The sequence below is a fragment of the Rhinolophus ferrumequinum genome, chromosome 14 (genome assembly GCF_004115265.2).
Source record: "Rhinolophus ferrumequinum isolate MPI-CBG mRhiFer1 chromosome 14, mRhiFer1_v1.p, whole genome shotgun sequence".
Classification (NCBI taxonomy): domain Eukaryota; kingdom Metazoa; phylum Chordata; class Mammalia; order Chiroptera; family Rhinolophidae; genus Rhinolophus; species Rhinolophus ferrumequinum.
The window spans coordinates 24,463,872-24,482,727 of NC_046297.1; the positions used below are offsets into that span (position 1 = coordinate 24,463,872).

The 18,856-nt window shown below is 38.0% G+C and overlaps 1 protein-coding gene across 3 annotated transcripts in view; it reads left to right on the plus strand.

Annotated features, from left to right (window-relative positions):
• ATP6V1H (ATPase H+ transporting V1 subunit H) overlaps positions 1-18,856 on the plus strand; it is a 154,795-nt gene that overhangs the window by 6,390 nt on the left and 129,549 nt on the right. For 2 of the 3 annotated variants that reach the window (XM_033126480.1, XM_033126479.1), the window contains exons 3-7: positions 8,140-8,242; positions 9,436-9,525; positions 10,957-11,070; positions 14,201-14,305; positions 17,621-17,674. In XM_033126480.1, coding sequence (XP_032982371.1) covers positions 8,140-8,242; positions 9,436-9,525; positions 10,957-11,070; positions 14,201-14,305; positions 17,621-17,674 — 466 coding nt within the window. The remainder of the gene's footprint in view (positions 1-8,139; positions 8,243-9,435; positions 9,526-10,956; positions 11,071-14,200; positions 14,306-17,620; positions 17,675-18,856) is intronic. The other variant, XM_033126481.1, reaches the window with a different exon arrangement.

Here is an 18,856-nt window from a genome sequence, read left to right on the forward strand (position 1 = left end):
AAAGTTTAATGAGGAAACAAATTTTTAATTAAAAAATTAAATAATAACTTGTGGTAAGCGTTAAAAAATGAAGGTATATACAAAGTTTTCTCAGATAACAGAAATAGGGCATAAATAATTACCTGGGAGCATTGGGAATGTCTTCACAGAACATAAAAGATACTTTAGGAGTTGTCTACGCAGAGGAGCTGGGGGCTTCTGTGAAGGAAACTCCAGGCAGGAAGTGAGACTTGGAAGAACATGCAATGCTTTGCGGGCTTCAGAGAGTTTGGTGTGGCTCCCTGCAGGCTGCTACAGGCCAATTTGTGGCACCTTTATTCACCAGTTTTGTGGGCCAAAAACCTAGGAGCCATCTTGACTCTTCTCTTTCCCTTACCATCCATATCCAGTTCGTTAACAAATTCTTTTAGCTGTATATCCAAAGCATGTCCTGGATTTGACTGCATTTCTCTAGTTCCATTGTTCCTACCCTAATGCAGGCTATCATCATCTGTCACATGCTCTCTTGTTAGAGCCTCTTGCCTGGTGGCTCTGCGTTAACATTTCCCCTATAGCAGCAATTCTTTACACAGCGGTGAGAATCATTTAAAAATATATAAATCCATGCCATACTGCTCACAACCCTCTAGCTCCTCTGCCGTTCTTGCTCTTTTTCACATAGCAAGCTTATTGCTACATAAAAGTCTTTGGACTTGTACTTGTGTCTCTCTGGAAATTCCTTCCCCAGATCACTTGGCTCATTAACTCATTTTACTCAGGTGTCTGTGTAGGTGACCTCAGAAAGGCCCACTCTGAAATCCAGCTAAAATGTGTCTTTTTCTCTGTGGTTACTTTCTAACTCTTTACCCAGCTTCATTTTTTATTTTTTTCCACAGCATTTACAATCCTGGCATTATAAGTGTGTGTGTGTGTGTGTGTGTGTGTCTGTGTGTGTGTTTGTATATTTTTAAAAAAGTATTTATTTTTGTGTTTCTCTATTTTCCCCATTGGAATTCGAGCTCAAAGAGGGATGTCTAATTCATTGCGATGTTGCTGTTGTTAAATGTGCCTGGCACATACTAGGTTACCAATTGATATTGGCTGATTAAATCATGAATGAGTAGAGTACATGTTGGGAAGTGATGGAGATGAGTGTTTGGAAAAGGAAGTAATATACTTGGTAAGTAACATACAGTTTCACATTATTTTCATAGCAGTACTGTGACATAAGTTTTTCTATCCTTATTTTTTATTTTTATTTTTTTTGAATTGTTTTTTATTAGTTTCAGATGTACAAAGCAACGTAATAGTTAGACATTTAAACCCCTATAAAGTGATAACCCACCCCTCAAGCTACTGCCCCTCTGACATCTTATATAGCTGTTACAATACCATCGACTATCTTCCCATCGACTCCACATCCCGTGACTATATATGTACCTATATATTTAGTTATAGTTGACATTCAATATTATTCTGCTTCAGATCTTCAGGTGTATAGTGCATTGGTCAGGCATCTACACAGTCTATGACGTGATCCCCCTGATAAGTCCAGTGCCCATTTGGCACCTTATATGATCTTTTCAACGTTGTTGATTATATTCCTCATACTGTATTACTATCAATTTATATTTCTTAATGACTTCACCTTTTTCACCCTGACCCCAACCCCATTCCCATCTATCACCCTGATAGATCTAGTACTTATCTGGCACCATACCTAGCTATTACAATTCGTTGGTGACTATATTCCTTATGCTATAAGCTACATCCCGATGACTACTGTGTAACACTCAATTTGTTCTTCTTAATCCCTTCCCCTTTAACCCGTCCTATCCCTCTCCCATCTTAAAGAAGTCCCTGTAAGACTCCTTGTAATACTGGTTTGGCGGTGATGAATTCCTTCAGCTTTTTCTTGTCTGGGAAGCTTCTTATCTGTCCTTCAATTCTAAATGACAGCCTTGCTGGGTAGAGAAATCTTGGTTGTATGTCGTTGCTTTTCATCATTTGGAATATTTCCTGCCACTCCCTTCTTGCCTGCAAAGTTTCTGTTAAGAAATCAGCTGACAGTCTTATGGGGGCTCTCTTGTACGTAACAACTGCTTTTCTCTTGCTGCTTTTAAGATTCTCTCTTTGTCTTTAACCTTTGGCATTTTAATTATGATTTGTCTTGGTGTTAGCCTCTTTGGGTTCATCTTGTTTGGGACTCTGTGCTTCCTGGACTGGTATGTCTATTTTCTTCACCAGGTTAGGGAAGTTTTCTGTCATTATTTCTTCAAATAGGTTTTCAACTCCTTGCTCTCTCTCTTTTCCTTCTGGTACCCCTATAATGCGAATGTTGGTTCACTTGATATTGTCCCGGAGGTCCCTTAAACTCTCCTCAATTTTTTGGATTCTTTTTTCTTTTTGCTGTTCTGGTTGGGTGTTTTCTGCTACCTTATGTTCTACATCACTGGTAGGATCCTCTTCTTCATCTCATCTACTGTTGATTCCCTGTAATATATTCTTTATTTCTATTATTGTATCCTTTATTTCTGTCTGGTTCTTTTTTATGGTTTCCATGTCCATTTCTAAGAGATCATTGAGCATTCTTATAACCAGCATTTGGAATTCTGTGTCTGATAGATTGCTTATCTCTGTTTTGCTTAGTGTTTTTTCTGAAGCTTTGTTCTGTTCTTTCATTTGGGACATGTTTCTTTATCTCCTCATTTTGGCTGCCTCCTTGTGTTTGTTTCTATGTATTAGGTAGGGCTGCTATGTCTTCCGGTCTTAGTAGAATGGCCTTATATAGTAGGTGTGCTGTGGGGTTTAGTGGTGCAGTCTTACCTGAGCCACATGCTCCGGGTGTGTCCCTTGTGTGGGTTGTGTGTGCCCTCCTCTTGTAGTTGAGCCTTGCTTGATCAGTGCACATCAGTGGGAGGGACTGACTCTTGGGCTCACTGGTTGTGAGGACTGGCCTAGACTACAATGGAAGAGTTGTGCAGGGGTTGATCCTACAGAGCAGGATCTGCCTCAGCAGGATTCTGGTGCCTGCCCAAACCGTCTCTTGGGTGTGTTGTACTTGGAGACTGCTATGTGATGCTCTGGCTTGTTTTGAAGCTAGCCACTGGAGGCGCCAGCCCCAGAACCACCTTGGAGGGGATCCGCTGTAGGTCTACTTCAGCCACAGCCCTTGCCCCACCAGGGGCCACCCAGCGGGAACCAGAAAGAAATCTGCAGATGTCTGCCGCCCGTGCTGTGCTTGGAAGCACCTTGAGAGGGCAAGCCATGAACCAAGGCCGGCTGCCACTACTGCTAGCTTAGGGCTGCTCAGCCAGAGGTGCAGGACCTGCTCAAGCCAGATGCTACTTGTCTGGGTTCCGTGAACCTTTGAGAGACCCTAGGAAAGTCTGCAGCTTGAACCAAGGCAAGCGGTCTGCATGAAAAAGCCACTGAAAGCAGCCTGGGTGTGCTCGAAAGTTTGGTGGGGCCATGTCTCAAATTGCCAGGGCGGGCAAATGAACAGCAGGCTCCCTGTGTTCTCATGCTGGGAAGGCGGAGAGCTCAACAGAGAAACAATGGCCTCTGCCAGCTTCCCCGTTCAGGAGAAAGCTGCCTTTCCAGCCCCTGTCTCAAGCCAGACAACTCAGTTCCCCACCATTTGTCCCTCCCGCCTTTTCAGCTGCTGCCCCAGTGCTGGAGCTCAGAGCGAGTGATTCCACTGGTGGATAAGTTTGTACTCAGTCCCTTTAAGAGGAACGCCTGTTAGTGCAGCTGCACTCAGTCATAATCTCCGCTGTTTTTCACAACCAAAAATTATGGGGACTTCTCTCCCAGGCACTGGAACCCTGTGCTGGGGTTGGGTTGGTATCTTTTGCTCCTTTAGGGGATGGGGAGACCCCCATAGCCAAAATAGCCCTCCCGATTTTTAATAGTCACAATAGCCGTGTCTCTGACCTTCCTACCAGTCTGGAGGTGACTGTTTCTGCAATTCCTTAGTTGAAAGGCTTCAGTTCAGCTTGATTTTAGGTGATTCTCAATAATGGTTGTTTTGTAGTTTAGTTGTAATTTTGATATGGTTGTGAGAGAAGGTAAAAACTGCATTTACCTACTGTGCCATCTTGGTTGTCTCTCCTCTATCCTTATTTTAAAGATGAATAGATAGCTGTTTAGATAGGATAAGTAGCATCCACAACCTCACATAGGTTTTACTTAGTCAATTGATTAAAAATATTTTTATTACATTCCTCTGCCCAAGTGGTAGGTAGAACTACTATTCAGATTCACAGTTTGTATGAGGTGTGATCAAACAATACAGTGAATGTTAAAATTTAAAAAAAATTGATTACAGTAAAAGACAGATTGCCATTAATCTCCCTCAAAATATCCCCCCCCCCTTGATTCGAACACACTTCTTGCCCATCATTCTTGCCACTTTCTGAAGTAATTCTGGAAATCCTCTTTTGTGAGTATCTTTAGGTTGCACTGTCATGGCTGCCTCAGTGTCCTGAATCATTTTGACTTTGGGGAAGAGCCAGAAGTTGCACAGTGCTAGATGCAGTGAATAAGGTGGATGAGGACACATGGTAATGTTTTTATTTGAGGGAAATTGCTGTATACCAGAAGCGTATGTGACATGGAGTGGTGTCATGATGGACGATGATTTATGGCACACTTTAAAACACACCTTCTCTCAACTGTAGCTCACACCCAACTGACTGCACCGAACAAGCTAAAACTTGTCACACACTGTTACTAAAGTTCAACGTACTGCTTCCCATATTGAAGATCCCTGCCTTTCTGTTGGATGGCACTCGGCAGCAGCATTCACTGTATTTTGTGATCACAATGGAAAGGCTCCAAGTATTTTGAGGAGGGTTAATGGCCATGTGTCTCTTACTGTAATCAGTATTTTTTTTAATTTAAACAAACACTGTATTGTTTGATCACACCTTGTCTGAAAGGAGTAATATGATCACCTGTGCTTGAGAAAGCTGTCGGGTAGCAGGTAAGAGAACGTGGAGGAAGTTTGGGCTGGAAACAGTGAAACACGTTGGTGGACTATTGCCATACGGCTGAGCAACTCCAGAGGCAGGTAAGTCCAGAGGAGAGTGATGTTAGGTAGAAGAATTGTTAGGACTGGTGCCTGATGGGGTGTGCGTTGTCAGGGAAGACACCAGAGTCTGTAACCTGCAATTTACAGGACTGTCAAAGGAAGACTCAGGTAGAAAATAATTTAAATAAGAAAAAAAAGGTTTTCTTGCAAGAAGTGCAAGAAGTCTGACTTTAGAAGGAATGGCTTGCCAAATAAAAACATACCGTATTTTGCCATGTATAATGCACTCCTGTGTATAATGTGCACCCACGTTTTTGGCCCAAACTTTCAGGGAAATGGAATTAGTACTACCCATGTATAATGCACATCCTTGTTTTTCCATCACAAATTTGGGCAAAAAAGTGTGCATTATACATGGCAAAATACGGTAAGTGGAAAAGAAAATTGAAAAATTACAAGATTACCACGTGTAATCTTCATATTACCCTTCCTCAGTGGTAGAAATATTACCTCTTTTTCACATGATGATCCTATTTACAAAGATTATGACATGCTTTTACACATTAGCACAGCAAAATTTGGAGGTAAAATGGTTTTAGCTAGGAGTTCAGGTTTATGAAAAAAGATTTCATTTATTTTGGGGCCTGAAACAGACAGGATGACCTTGTTATCTTGGTTTGACCCAGGATGCAGAGTGCATTTTGTCTTTACTGGTATGTGATGTACTTAGTCACAATGGTAACAGGATAAAGTATCTTTTTTTTTGCTTCCACTGTCCCATTAGCCAGGCTGGGGTTGGAGTGTGTGTGGGGATAAATGTTAGTGATCTCAGTCTGCCCTTGTAGGGTCTGGAGTGCCTCTGATTTGTGGAAGAGGTTAAATACACACACATGAGCGGGGGCTGTGAGAGGTTGACCCATAGGTCAGACTGTGAGTTACCCAGTGCTTAGGGTAGAGGGGAGCACTTGGAGAGAATCCGTAGAGTACAAAATGAAGAGAGCCTGTCACACAGCTTGAGCACAGGGTAGGAGATGAGGAGTCAATGAAGAGGACTGAAGAGGCGAGGAATAGCGTGAGGATGATGAGAGGAATCCGAAATCTAAGGAAGAGAGTATCAAGAAGTAGCCACATTGTCACCTGCCTTAGACATCTAGAAAGACTAGGATTCAAAATTCTCCTTTGGGTTGGTAAGGAAGGGATCATTGGAAAAATCAATGCATGGGAATAGTTTTTTAAAAAGCCATGTTAAAAAAAAAGCCATGTTAAATGAAGGAGCAAATATGAAAATGAAGTTACAGTGCTTACAACTGTGAAACTGATACAAGACAGAACAGTGGAGTACAAAGTCCAGAGGCAAATTAAAAGTGTATATAATAGTGTATAGTAATAGCGTAAACAAAACCCAGGAGGCACAAAGTAAAACACTGAGATTTTGAATACATGAAAATCAAGATCTTTGGAGGAGGTTGGTGTTGTGCGTAGGGGTGGCAGGAGGTATGAAAGTTCAGCTCCTTTGTCTTGGGAAGGGGAAAGCTCTGATTACCTCACCTTCCCACTCTCTTGTGCACGTAAGAGAACCTGTGCTCTTCAGGATTTTGCCTGAACCCCTCCTGGGCTCCTCACTTCCATGTCCTGTGTTCCCCACTCCATCCCTGGGCTGTCCTGGCAGCACTTTCTTCATAAATTGCCTGCACGCTAATCCTCATCTCATGGTCTGCTGCCCCTGGGAACTCCACCCAAGGCAGCTCTGAAAAAGGACCACTTCTATAATTATGCATATTGGGAAACCTGTTTCAAATTCAGTGTTTCCCTGGTTGGGTTTTGTGGAACACTAGTCCCTCAACAAACTCTGTGGGAAGGGGACTTGAAGGGCAGCTTTTTAAACTACTCAGTTAAAAAAATATATATTGATGCTGTTTGAATGACAAAGCATATTACAAAAAGATCTTTTTTCCCCCAGCATGTTTTTACTCTATGCTTATACACACCAAATGCTTTTTCTTGTGTTTTCTCGTAACCACTCCATGGAGTAGGGCAGGTAGTATTGTAATTGCCTTTTTAGTGGTGTGAAAAATAGTGGTCAGAGGGGGTAGTGACCTGCCAAAGTTTCACAACTGGAGTTGGAACTCTTCCTCAAATTGACTCAAATTCTATGCTTTTCCTATCATACTGATGGTCTGAAAGAATTGACATATATCCTGAAGTACCCAGTCTCACAGAGACTAGCAAGACTGTTCTGCTGGCATGTCCTTTCACAAGGTAGGGTCAGACAGGGGGTTTGCTGTGATGCGTTTGAGTCCTTCGAGTGTAGCAGTTGGGAGATCAAGCTGGGTTGGAACGGAAGGTGACAGGTTCAGTTGTGATGATGTGGAATTTGTGAAAATGGTTAAGGATAGAAGACAGTTGGAGATGGTTTGGGAAAGAGAGAAGACAGGACTTTTGGTTTGAATCTCACTGAAGGAAAGAGTTTGGGAAAGAAAAGTGAGATTCCAAGGATTGAGCCATGTGGAGGAGCCCTGAAGAGCAAAGAGCCATTGAAGAAGGGACCCCAGGAAGTAGGAAACAAGATAGTGTGGGGTGATTGCTGGAGGGTCAGGAGATCCAGAAGGAGAGGTTATTTTTTTCAGAGAGGGGGAGAATCACATTTTGTCTGAGTCGGAGGAAAAGAATATGCTGGAGAAAATGATTGTAGAAGTTCATATAAAGTGGCTTTGATCTTGATAATTTAGGAGGCCAAGTAAATTGTTTGGCTTGGGAGGGGAATAAGGGTGAGGCTTTGGATAGTGCTAAGAGGTTACACGTTATTGGGTGCTTACTATGGACCAGGCACTGTGCTAACCACCTTATGCAAATTGTTTAATTTCATCATCAGTTCAGCCCTCTAAAGGCCATGTGGTTATTGTTGCCATTTTGCAGATAAATTAACTCAGGTCCAGAGATGTCACATGATTAGTAAGTGCTGGGGCTAAGCTTCAAACTCAGGTCTGTTTGATGGAAGAGCCTATATGTCAGCCCTGATGGTTTATGACTGAGGAGAGAGGATAAAGCCCGAAATTCCTATATCACTCACTCACAGTGACTATTCAGCTCTTACTGAACAAAAACAACTTATTCTTACTTTCTAGGGGGCAGATGATTTCTGCTGAAGATTGTGAATTCATTCAAAGATTTGAAATGAAAAGAAGCCCTGAGGAAAAGCAGGAGATGCTTCAAACTGAAGGCAGTCAGGTGATCAATATAAACATTATATCATGAACACTTCTCTTTATCATTAATGTTTTTTAATGACTGTAATATTTCATTCTAGGTATGCATCATAATTTAACTACAAATCCTTTTTTTTGAAGACATTTGAGTGATTTCCAGTATTCTTTGTTAACTTTGGAAAAAATGTTATTTGAGTATGTGTATTCTTTTACCCTTTTCTGCATTAATGAAAATTTTCTTAGAATAGATTCCCAGAAGGGAAATTACTGTTTCAAAGTATATGATTTTTTTTTTATTTAAAGTTGCTTAACTTTTTTTTTAAGGTAACTTTTTCACTTTGTATTCTCACCAGAATAGTATGCAATTCCGCCATCCATGAGATTTTCTGATATGGGGCCTTGATTGGCTAAGGAGCTCATTCATAACTGAGTCTGATTCTCACAATAATCCTAGGAAATGTGTTGTTGGTGCCAATTTTTGTTGAATTCCAGAGAGATTGTTATTTACAGAGGGTGCCAAAAAATGTATATACATTTTAAGAAAGGAAAAAACTGTATTAATTGTAATTCTCAATATACACCGATAACAAAAGATGAATACAAGTCACGTTTGACTTCTGCAATTACAAGAGGTGCTCAAAGTGGTTACCGTCAGCGTCCAGACACTTCTGATTAGGGTGAACTACTGCTTGAGCATAGATAACATCTCTTAAAATGTATATACATTTTTTGGCAGCCTCGGTAGTCGATAAGTTGTAAAATGGAGACAGGTCAAACAAATCCTTCTGATTCCAATCTGTAGTACTCTTGTTGCTCTAGTGTTCTGCTTCCTAGTAAATGCAAAATGAAAAAAAAACACACAATGATAATATTTGATTGTCTATATAACATAATCTATGTTACGGGTAATTATGAGTTGATAGTGGCTAGGTCTTGTCTTTTATTTATTTATTTTTGGTCTTTTTAAAAATAGTAAACATTTTGAAATTTATCACTAGAAATTATTGAAAATCTGATGCAAGTTATAGTATGGTCCTCTCATATTTCATCACAATATTTGTTAAAATTCTGCATTTCCTGTAATTGAAATGTTAATAGCATTTGTATTCTAATTTAGGACAGCGAAATATTTTACTGAAATTCCATTAAATTCCATTAATACGTTGTGTTTGTGGTTGAAAACAATAATTGACATGGATTTCATTTTTTTTCTAGTGTGCTAAAACATTTATAAATCTGATGACTCATATCTCCAAAGAACAGACAGTTCAGTACATACTAACTATGGTTGATGATATGTTGCAGGTAGGTATATTCTTTATTTAATGCAAAACTATACAGAAAAATATACTTAAAGAAATGTCACCAACCCCTCCCTTATCCCTTTCACCCCTTTCCCATCTACTTCTTGTAGGTAACCAATATCTTAGATTTCTGGTTTATCCTTCTTTTCTTTTTTTTGCAAAAATGGGCAGATACATGTATATATTCCCCTCTTTGTTTTTGTTTGTTTGTTTTGTTTTGCTTTTTTTTTTTTTTTTTTTTTTATACAAAACTATGTACTTTAAGAAGAAGGGCTTTATCCATATTCTCTTAAAGGTTTGTAACAGGGGTGTCTGGGACGATGATGGCTGGTGGTACATTTTTAAGTAGAAGTTGAAACCACAAAGGACTAGTTGAGGAAGATGGGTTTTAAACTTAATTAAAACGTATAAAATAGTTTCTACTCTTTATGTATGTAGGGTATTTTGTTCATCTACATGCACAATGAGAATTAACATTTTAACTGTGGAAATTGTCCACTAATGGAGTTAATAATGACCTGCCTGAATTTTGAGTCCTTTGAGAAAGGACTCCATTTCCATTGTTATTCTAAACTATAATGTTTATTAGTTAAGGAGATGGTAGTCTATTCCTGAAATGAGTAACTGTTAACACAGACCAAAATTACAACCAGTATATTTAAAAAGAATTAAATCTTGATCTGAAAATGAAAATGATTGTTTATGTGGTTATTTGTGATTTTACCAAATATTACTACTTAGAAACCGTATTCACTTAGTGAAACACAAAGGGGATTTCAGCCACTAATATGCAGAGAAAATTTAGGTGAGAGGTAGAGTTTGCATGATTTGAACTAAGAATTAATTATTATGCCTCAAATCCTAAATCCACCTGCTAGTGTGACATGCTGGTTTTGGCTGTCTTTATCTGCCCTGATTTTTCTATCACAATATGCTAGGAGTAACTTTGAGCATTTGAGATTTTTCTAATTCCCTGTTTCCTTGCCTGCTTGTAAGTAGCTTGAGATGCTTCCTGCTGATCCTTTTACCTAGAGCTAATTTGTGAGCTTTCTTCCACCTTCTGATTTTCTTTGTGTGGAAGCAGGGGAGAGATGTTGAGACAACATTGGGAAGAGGAGGTCAGAGGTGCAGGCTGAGAAGAAATGTAACTTAGAGTGTTGTACCATGAAGGCCGGGATCTGTTATCTTGGCTCACTTGAATTAAACTAATCATAATAGTTAAAGGTGATTTTATTTTTAAAATATCTATCCCTGCCCCGATCACCACCTCCTACCCTATAATAATAACATGAGGACAAATCTCATACATACTGGAAAAAGAAAACACATAGATTGATGGGACATAAAATGAAAGGTTGAGAAGCAGTGCACAATTGTTACATTTTTTAGGAAAATACATTCTGATTAGTGGTACTATTTTTTTCGTTTTTAGGAAAATCATCAGCGTGTTAGCATTTTCTTTGACTATGCTAAACGTAGCAAGAACACTGCGTGGTCCTACTTTCTGCCAATGTTGAATCGCCAGGATCTCTTCACTGTTCATATGGTAAATTTTGACTTGAGCAAATTTCTGATTTAGGGAAGAAACACACCTGGGCCATTTATGACTGGGTAACCTCCCAGTTCCCAGAGTAGTAACTGCTGTGATGTTAACTTTTCACAGCTCTGTTTCCTTATTGGTGTTTAATAATGTGGGGATATGGGAAAGACAAAGGAGATAGGGTTGCTCTGATACAGTTAAAGTTTTATAGAATATGATGATGATTTCATTAGCATAAAAGCCTGGTAATTCACATGTACAAATAGTGCTGGATATCTAAGACAGGATTAACCTGATTTTACTATAGAAATTAAATATTGCTCTGAAGCAGCTACTGTGTTTAATTATTATTTTAATTAAGTAATTATTAATTGCTTTTTAATATTTAAATAAACTCCTGTTTTAAACTTTTCCTGAAAGCCTATCGTTGGAAGCCGTAACACTGAAGAATCTTTTAAGGAGTATGTGGAGAAGCTATGAGAGGAGAGTTGAGGGAATAAATCTGACCAAGCCTCTTCTATTCCCGATGTGGAGTGAGCTCCAATGGGGGGGAGCTCCTGAAGCTGCTCATTTCAGTAGATGTCTAAATTTTTCAAATCAAGAACCACTGTCAGTGAAATAATTTGGGCATGTGTGTTTTCTTTCTCTCTCTCTCTCTTTCTCTCCTCTCTCCTTATATATCTATATTTATATATTAGTATATTCATGTATTGGATATATTATAAAACATTTAGGAAAAGAGAAGTTAAAAAGGAAGATTTATGAAATAAACTATTTTTAAAGAATACTTTTAAAAAACCAATAATATTTTTCTTTTAAATTGTAGCAGCTTGTTTTCATTGTCTGGATGCCAGGTTTAAACGTCTTCCTAATTTTGATGGTTTTATAATAAAACTGACAAATAAAGACCAAATATAAATTTAGGGTAAGGTTCATCATTAATTATGTAGCCAAATCCATGTTTTAATTTCTTCATGATTTCAATTACTTTTGGCTAATCTTTTAAAATTTGAGGGTCAGATTGTCATTGGTTTACCATGTGCTGATGACGATCTTATGCTGGGAGTAGAAATGTCAAGTCTCTTGTTTGTTTTTTCCATTTTGATTGTGCTTACATTGCTGATAATATTTTCAACCCCTGTTTCCTTACAGGAGTCTTTTCAAGTCACTTACCTATTTTGTGAAAGTTAGGCCACTTTAAAGTAGAAATATATCTGTGAATTCACTTAGGTAAACAAATCAAAATGCCCATATGTCACAACTTAGTGAATGAGTCAAGGTGCGCTGTTAGCCCTCCATGGTGTAGAATTCCAGATATGCCATGATGCTTGAATGCCTGACATTCTGACCTTGAAAGTATGCTTCCGTCACTTGGCTCAGCTGTATCTAAGTATAAGAACAAACATCAGTCCACCAGCACAGGAATTATTTTGGGGTTAGCTAACCTCAGCCTTCCATTCTCTACTTGGATTAATTATTGCTGAATAATTGGAGTTTTGAAATGCTGACTTGTTTTCAGAAAGTACTGAAAGAATATTAAATTGGGTTTGTGTGTGAAGTAGTATTTTATACTGCCTACTTTTGTGTGTGTGTTTATATATATATTTTTTTTTCAGGTTTATTGTGGTATAGTTGACAAATAAAATTATAAGATATTTAATTACAACATGATGATTTGATATATGAGGTGTGATCAAAAAATATGGTGAATGTTTAAATAAAAAAAGCTTATTACAGTAAAAGACACTTTGACATTAATCTTCCTCAAAATACTCCCCCTCACTTTGAACACACTTATCCCATCGTTCTTGCCACTTTCTGAAGCAGTTCTGGAAGTCCTTTTTCGTGAGTGTCTTTAGTTGCACTATCATGGCTGCCTTGATGTCCTGAATCATTTTGACTTTGGGGAAGAGCCAGAAGTCGCACAGTGAATAAGGTGGATGAGGATACATTGTAATATTTTTATTTGACAGAAATTGCTGTACCAGAAGCGATGTGTGACACAGAGCCTTTCCATTGTGATCACAAAATACGGTGAATGCTGCTGCCAAGTGCCATCCAACAGAAAGACAGGGATCTCCAATATGGAAAGTGGTGTGTCAAACCTTAGTAACAGTGTGTGACAAGTTTCAACTTGTTTCGTGCAGTCAGTTGAGCTACAGTTGAGAGAAGGTGTGTTTAAAAGTGTGCCGTAAATAATCTTCCATCATGACAATACTCCGTGTCACACATTGCTTCTGGTATACCACAGTTTCTGTCAAATAAAAACATTATGTGTGTCCTCATCCACCTTGTTCACCGCGTGTGGCACCGTGTGACTTCTCGCTCTTCTCCAAAGTCAAAATGATTCAGGACACTGAGTCAGTCATGACAGCACAACTAAAGACACAGCTAAAGACAAAAGAGGACTTTCAGAACTGCTTCAGAAAGTGGCAAGAACGATGGGATAAGTGTTCAAAGTGAGGGGGATTAATAACAATGGTCTTTTACTGTAATACATTTTGTTTTATTTAAGCATTCACCATATTGTTTGGTCACACGTCATACATTTACTGCCTATTTAATAAAAAAATTTATGATTAGTTTTATAGCTTGAAGAAAATTAAGAAGCCTTTGAATGAGGAGAAAAGGGTTTACATGTTTTTATATATCAAGAGATGGCTGTTTAATACCAGGATATGTTTTATACCATGACACAGATTTTTAAATATGAGAACGAACAAGGGGCTTAGAAGGAGCAAGGTAGTAGCTGTCAGTTTGTTTCAAAGATTACTCAGAACTCTGGCAAATGATATTGGTGAAAGTCTGCTGCTGAGAAAGTTTACTGTGTTCTTTTGATTTTTGCTGGTCTTCTAATGAATCTCAACCTTGCTTTTAAAACTCAAAATAATACAGGGAATGTCATGAAATTCTTAATTTAACAACTAATTTTGGTTCACTTTAATGGAAGTACTTGAAAATACATTTTGAACTATATTTAAAATACATCTTAAAAAATGAAATATTAACTTATTTTTTGAGGAGTTGAGTGTTTAAAAAAATCATGCAGCAAAATGGTTATTAGTCCTGGTTTTTAAGGTATGTGATGTGATTTTTAGAATTCATATAGTATTCAGATGTATTTCTTATTTTTCAGGCAGCAAGAATTATTGCCAAATTAGCAGCTTGGGGAAAAGAACTGATGGAAGGCAGTGACTTAAATTACTATTTCAATTGGATAAAAACTCAGCTGAGTTCACAGGTGAAGGACATTTCTTATGTGTAATTATTTCACATAATTGCTGAATAATTCGAGTTTCAGTGTTTATTTAAAACACTGACTTGCTTTCAGAAAGTACTGAAAGAGTATTAAATTGTGTTTGTGTGTGAAGCAGTGTTTTATAGTGCCTACTTTTTTTTTGTGTGTGTGTGTGTGTGTATGTGTGCACGTGTGCACATATGTGTGTGAATATATATTTCAGATTTACTGTGGTATAATTGACAAATAAAATTGTAAGATATTTAAAGTTAATTATTCACATTAATTATGTGAAATTACAAAAATGTTATATTAAAATAATGCCATTTTGAACTAGATAAGAAGGGCAAACTACTGTTAGGTATGGTGGTATGCTTCACTTTTTCTTTCTTTGACTGGCTTCAACTGAAGCGTTTCTGTCCTTTCTGCCACTTGGGATTTTCCATTCATGCTTTTCATTGGGCAGGGAGTACCTTCCTTCAGGTGGCTGCTGAGATCACACAGATCAGAGGTTGAAAGGATTCTTACAACTCCAAAGAGCATACTCATGTCAGGCTAATAGGAAAGGAAAAGAAACTGTACAGCGGGAGAGAGTGGGGCTGAGAGACTTCCAGGTGCAGCTCCCATGTCTGCCTTGGGAACCACTAAGATTTGTGTAAGGAATGTTGGTTTTGAGAGAGCTCTCCAAAAGTTTCTAGTGTGATCTTTTCATGCCCTTTTGGTCACACAATCAGGCCAAACTGTCTAACCAGTTACACCAATAAACAAACTGGCTTTGGGTCCCACCAGGGGCGTTTCAAACTGCAACTAGCACATTATAGATCATTAGTCAATCCACTTGTCCTAGTCTTGGCCAAGAGTCAGTACCAGGCTTCTAGGCGCCCCTGGGTAAGCCTGGAGCTACTCGGTCCAGAGTGACATAACTGTCTCACCCAGTGACTCCTCAGGATTTCACTGTATCATTGTGGGATTGAACATTTAGGCTTAAGGTTAAATATGAAGCCTGCTTATTGGTCATCTTGTCGATTTCAGGTCTCTCTAGCTCTAGTTCCCCATGGAGGAAAATAGCTTTCTGGTTTAATGGCTGGGAAAATGGCAAGTTTTCTGTTTTTGTCTTCATGGTTCCCTAGAACAGGGCAAAAGACAGGACAGTTATGATGGCTCAGCGGAGTATTTCTTTCTTTTAGTCTTTCAGTGACTAAGTATTAGGTGGTAAGTGGGAGACATGGTGGGAATGATCATCAGAAAAGGGTGAAATGATGGCATGGGTGTGGGGGCAGGAGTATTTTGGGGAAGAAAAGGTAGAAGAGAATGAGATTTTGGTATGGAGATGGTGACATGGAGGAATGGGACCAGGAGAAGTAATATTGGTGGTTACTGTGTTATCAGTGTTAGATTACAAATATATGTCTATTTGAAATCCATTTTTGGAAAGTTGTCATTTAGATTTTATTATTTTAATAGATTTTAATTTGAAGCATAAGACATTAAGACACCATGGCATTTGCTTAGATTTATTTTTTGTTTTATCATTGCCTGTCTTTTTTGGGGGAGCCTAATTGCTTTTTATATTTGGATAAGGATATTTTGGAGTGTTTTAAACAAAATTAAGTATTTTTTATGTCAGTATCATAAATTTTAACACTTTTTGGCTTAGTTTTTTAAAAGTGTTTTTACAAGAGCCACAAGTTTGCAGATTTTGGTGTTTGTGAGGTGTTTCAAAAACGTTATTTAGAACATGAAAATCTCATCTTTTGAGGATGAGATTTTAAATTTCTAAGTATATATCACTTGGGACCATAGTTAAATAGGTAACACCACCACCCCCCTTTCTTTCTATTTTGAAATTAATTCTTTTCTTTGAGCAAACTTCATTCTGCTTACTGTTATGTTAGCTTTATGGTAGTGTGGTAATGAGGCTCTATTATAGCTAGATTCATAAAATGAAAATTGGTAGGAAAGAATGTATACTTGTAGTTTGCCACGAACATTTTGGGTTGTTTCATCTTACACTATTCCTCATAGGAGTAACATTTATATTGTGTCTCAGAGACATTTTGTCACTTTTGGAATTAATATCTATGGTTGTAACCTTGTCGAGCAATTGGGGGAAATATTTCTGTCGTCAGTAGTGGAAGCAAATATTTCAATGTCTAGAACAGTTTTCATTAGAGTTGAGCTTGTTGGCATTAAATAATTACTCTTGAAGACCTCGTCTATATCTTTCTAGCACACTCTTTTTTATCACTGAGTCTTTGGCTTTGTTTGGTAATGATACGGCATTTCTGCTTTGCGAGCCCTTCTGGAGGGTGATTCTTCAAGATGGCCAGGCCCTCTCTGGCTTTGCTTCTCAGAGTCTAGTCACTGCTTCTGCTGGGCTCTGGATTGCACTGTTGCTCTTGCTGTGGGCAGACACCTTCTATAGCCTTTTATCAGGATCAGATTACCTTCTTGTATAAAGAATGAAACATAGGATTATTTGGGATTTTATTTGATACTTTGCTTAAATGTCACATGATAACACTGTATCTGGAATGTCTCTTTTTCTTTGTCATGTTTTCTCCTCATAAAAAGGATCACAACTTCTGATTCTAATAGAAATAAACTTTCAAAAATCCAAATTAGTTGCAAGTTTGTATATTTTGTTATTTGGCTTACAGTCATTTAAGAGCCTTTTTTGGTAGTTTAAGCATTATACGTGGGTTATGGGGGTTCATGCCTGACACTTAGATAATAGTTACTGAATAAAACAAAATAAAAAAATTTCTTTTCAGAAATTCACTATCGCTTTTTTCTTGCATATTCATCATTTGGCTTTCACAAGCTTAAAATTTCTTTGTTCATTTTTCTATAACATGTGAGATTTTGATTTTCATTATAACTTGTTAGTATTGCTGTGGATAATCCCATCTTAAGTTTTGTGTAGTATCTACCCATCATCAGGCACCTATTTCAAAAACTTTATCACAGAATATAGTGCAGATAGTTCAGCTTAAGATAGTTGTCTTATTGGAAAAGTAATTCAGATAGTAAATTCTGAGACTTAGAAATTTACACCAGCTTCACTTATGAAATCTAGCTAGAGCTTAGTATTTGGTTTATTATTGTTCCATCTTTAATAATTTATTAAGACATTATCTGGAAGAGTGTAATGATATTTAGAATATTTCATATCACTCATGCTTTTTATTAGATGATACTCCGTTAAGTAGGATTAGGAAAACAATTCTAAAATTTGCTTAGGTCCCTTTCATACACTGATAAATTAGGATAAAATTAAAAACAAAACTAAGTAATAAGTTATTTATTTTATAATAGAAACTGCGTGGTAGCGGTGTCCCTGCTGAAACAGGAACAGTCTCTTCAAGTGATGTAAGTACATTCCTTCTTAATTCACTGGCCTCCTAACAACCTGAATATAAGTTATTTTGAGTCAGAGACATTTAAAAATTTGAAGATGGTTACCCGTTCCCCAAATGTAAATCCATGTATTTGAGCCCACCTCCTGTTAGGTTAATGGTGTTGTAAAAACTATATCTAAACATTTATGGTCTATAGTGATCACCTTTTTTAGGGTAGACATGAGACTTGAGTTTCTCTGTTGCTCTTCTTTTCAGGCCACTTTGTCCCAGACATGAGAATCAAAGCAAGAGTGTGAATTTAGATATACAACTGGAGCGAATAATTATAAAGTTTGTCTCTTCAAGCTTGATTTGTCTGATAAGCTAATATCTGTCTAATAGACATGTTGTCACTTCATCAAGCATTTGTAAACAGTTCAGTTATCTGATGGCACTAAAACTTGTTAACTTGTACTGTGTTGCTCAAGGCTTTATGTGGGGCTACATGGTGGCCAGAACAGCCCCCACACACTTTTTTTGGCCATTCTCTCCCTACATTTTTTTTGTAGAGCCAAAAGCTTAAAGGTTAAAACTAATCATGTGTCCCCAAGTTTTTTTCTTGGTTAGAATTATTTTCCCTATTTGGGAATAGTTTAACTTTATTGAGGTACTCAGAATAGCTCAAAAACTGGTAATAAGTTTGGACAAGTAAGGGCTGGCATGATTGGAGTCAGTTGAGAGAAAGATGGGGGGGAAGTTAGAAATGTAGGTGAGTACATCTAACTTCATTTGTTGGGAATATCTCTGGGAAACTGGAAAGCATCTTTAGAGGATAGGATCTACAACCTGCTTATATTAGACCTAGAAGGAACTCTGTAGAAACCATTTAATGTCCATATTAATTACCAATACTTCCTTATTCTGCATGAAATGTACCTCTATGTGTGGTCAGTCTGAGACTATAGATGGCAGCAGAACCCATTTTCAAAGCCAAGAGAGGGGCTTCTCTTGGGGCATGCGTTGAAGGATTTGACGTACAGTGTTTTAAGTCAGAATATGGCTAATATGGCCATTAGCCCTCTGAAATGGAATCAGAGCAACTAGATGAGCAATCTTGAGGCTAGGGTGGGGGACAAAGGTAGTGACTTCGAAGTCTAGATATTCAGACATAAGCAGATAATTAAATTGGGAATCTTTGTTTTATATGATTTTC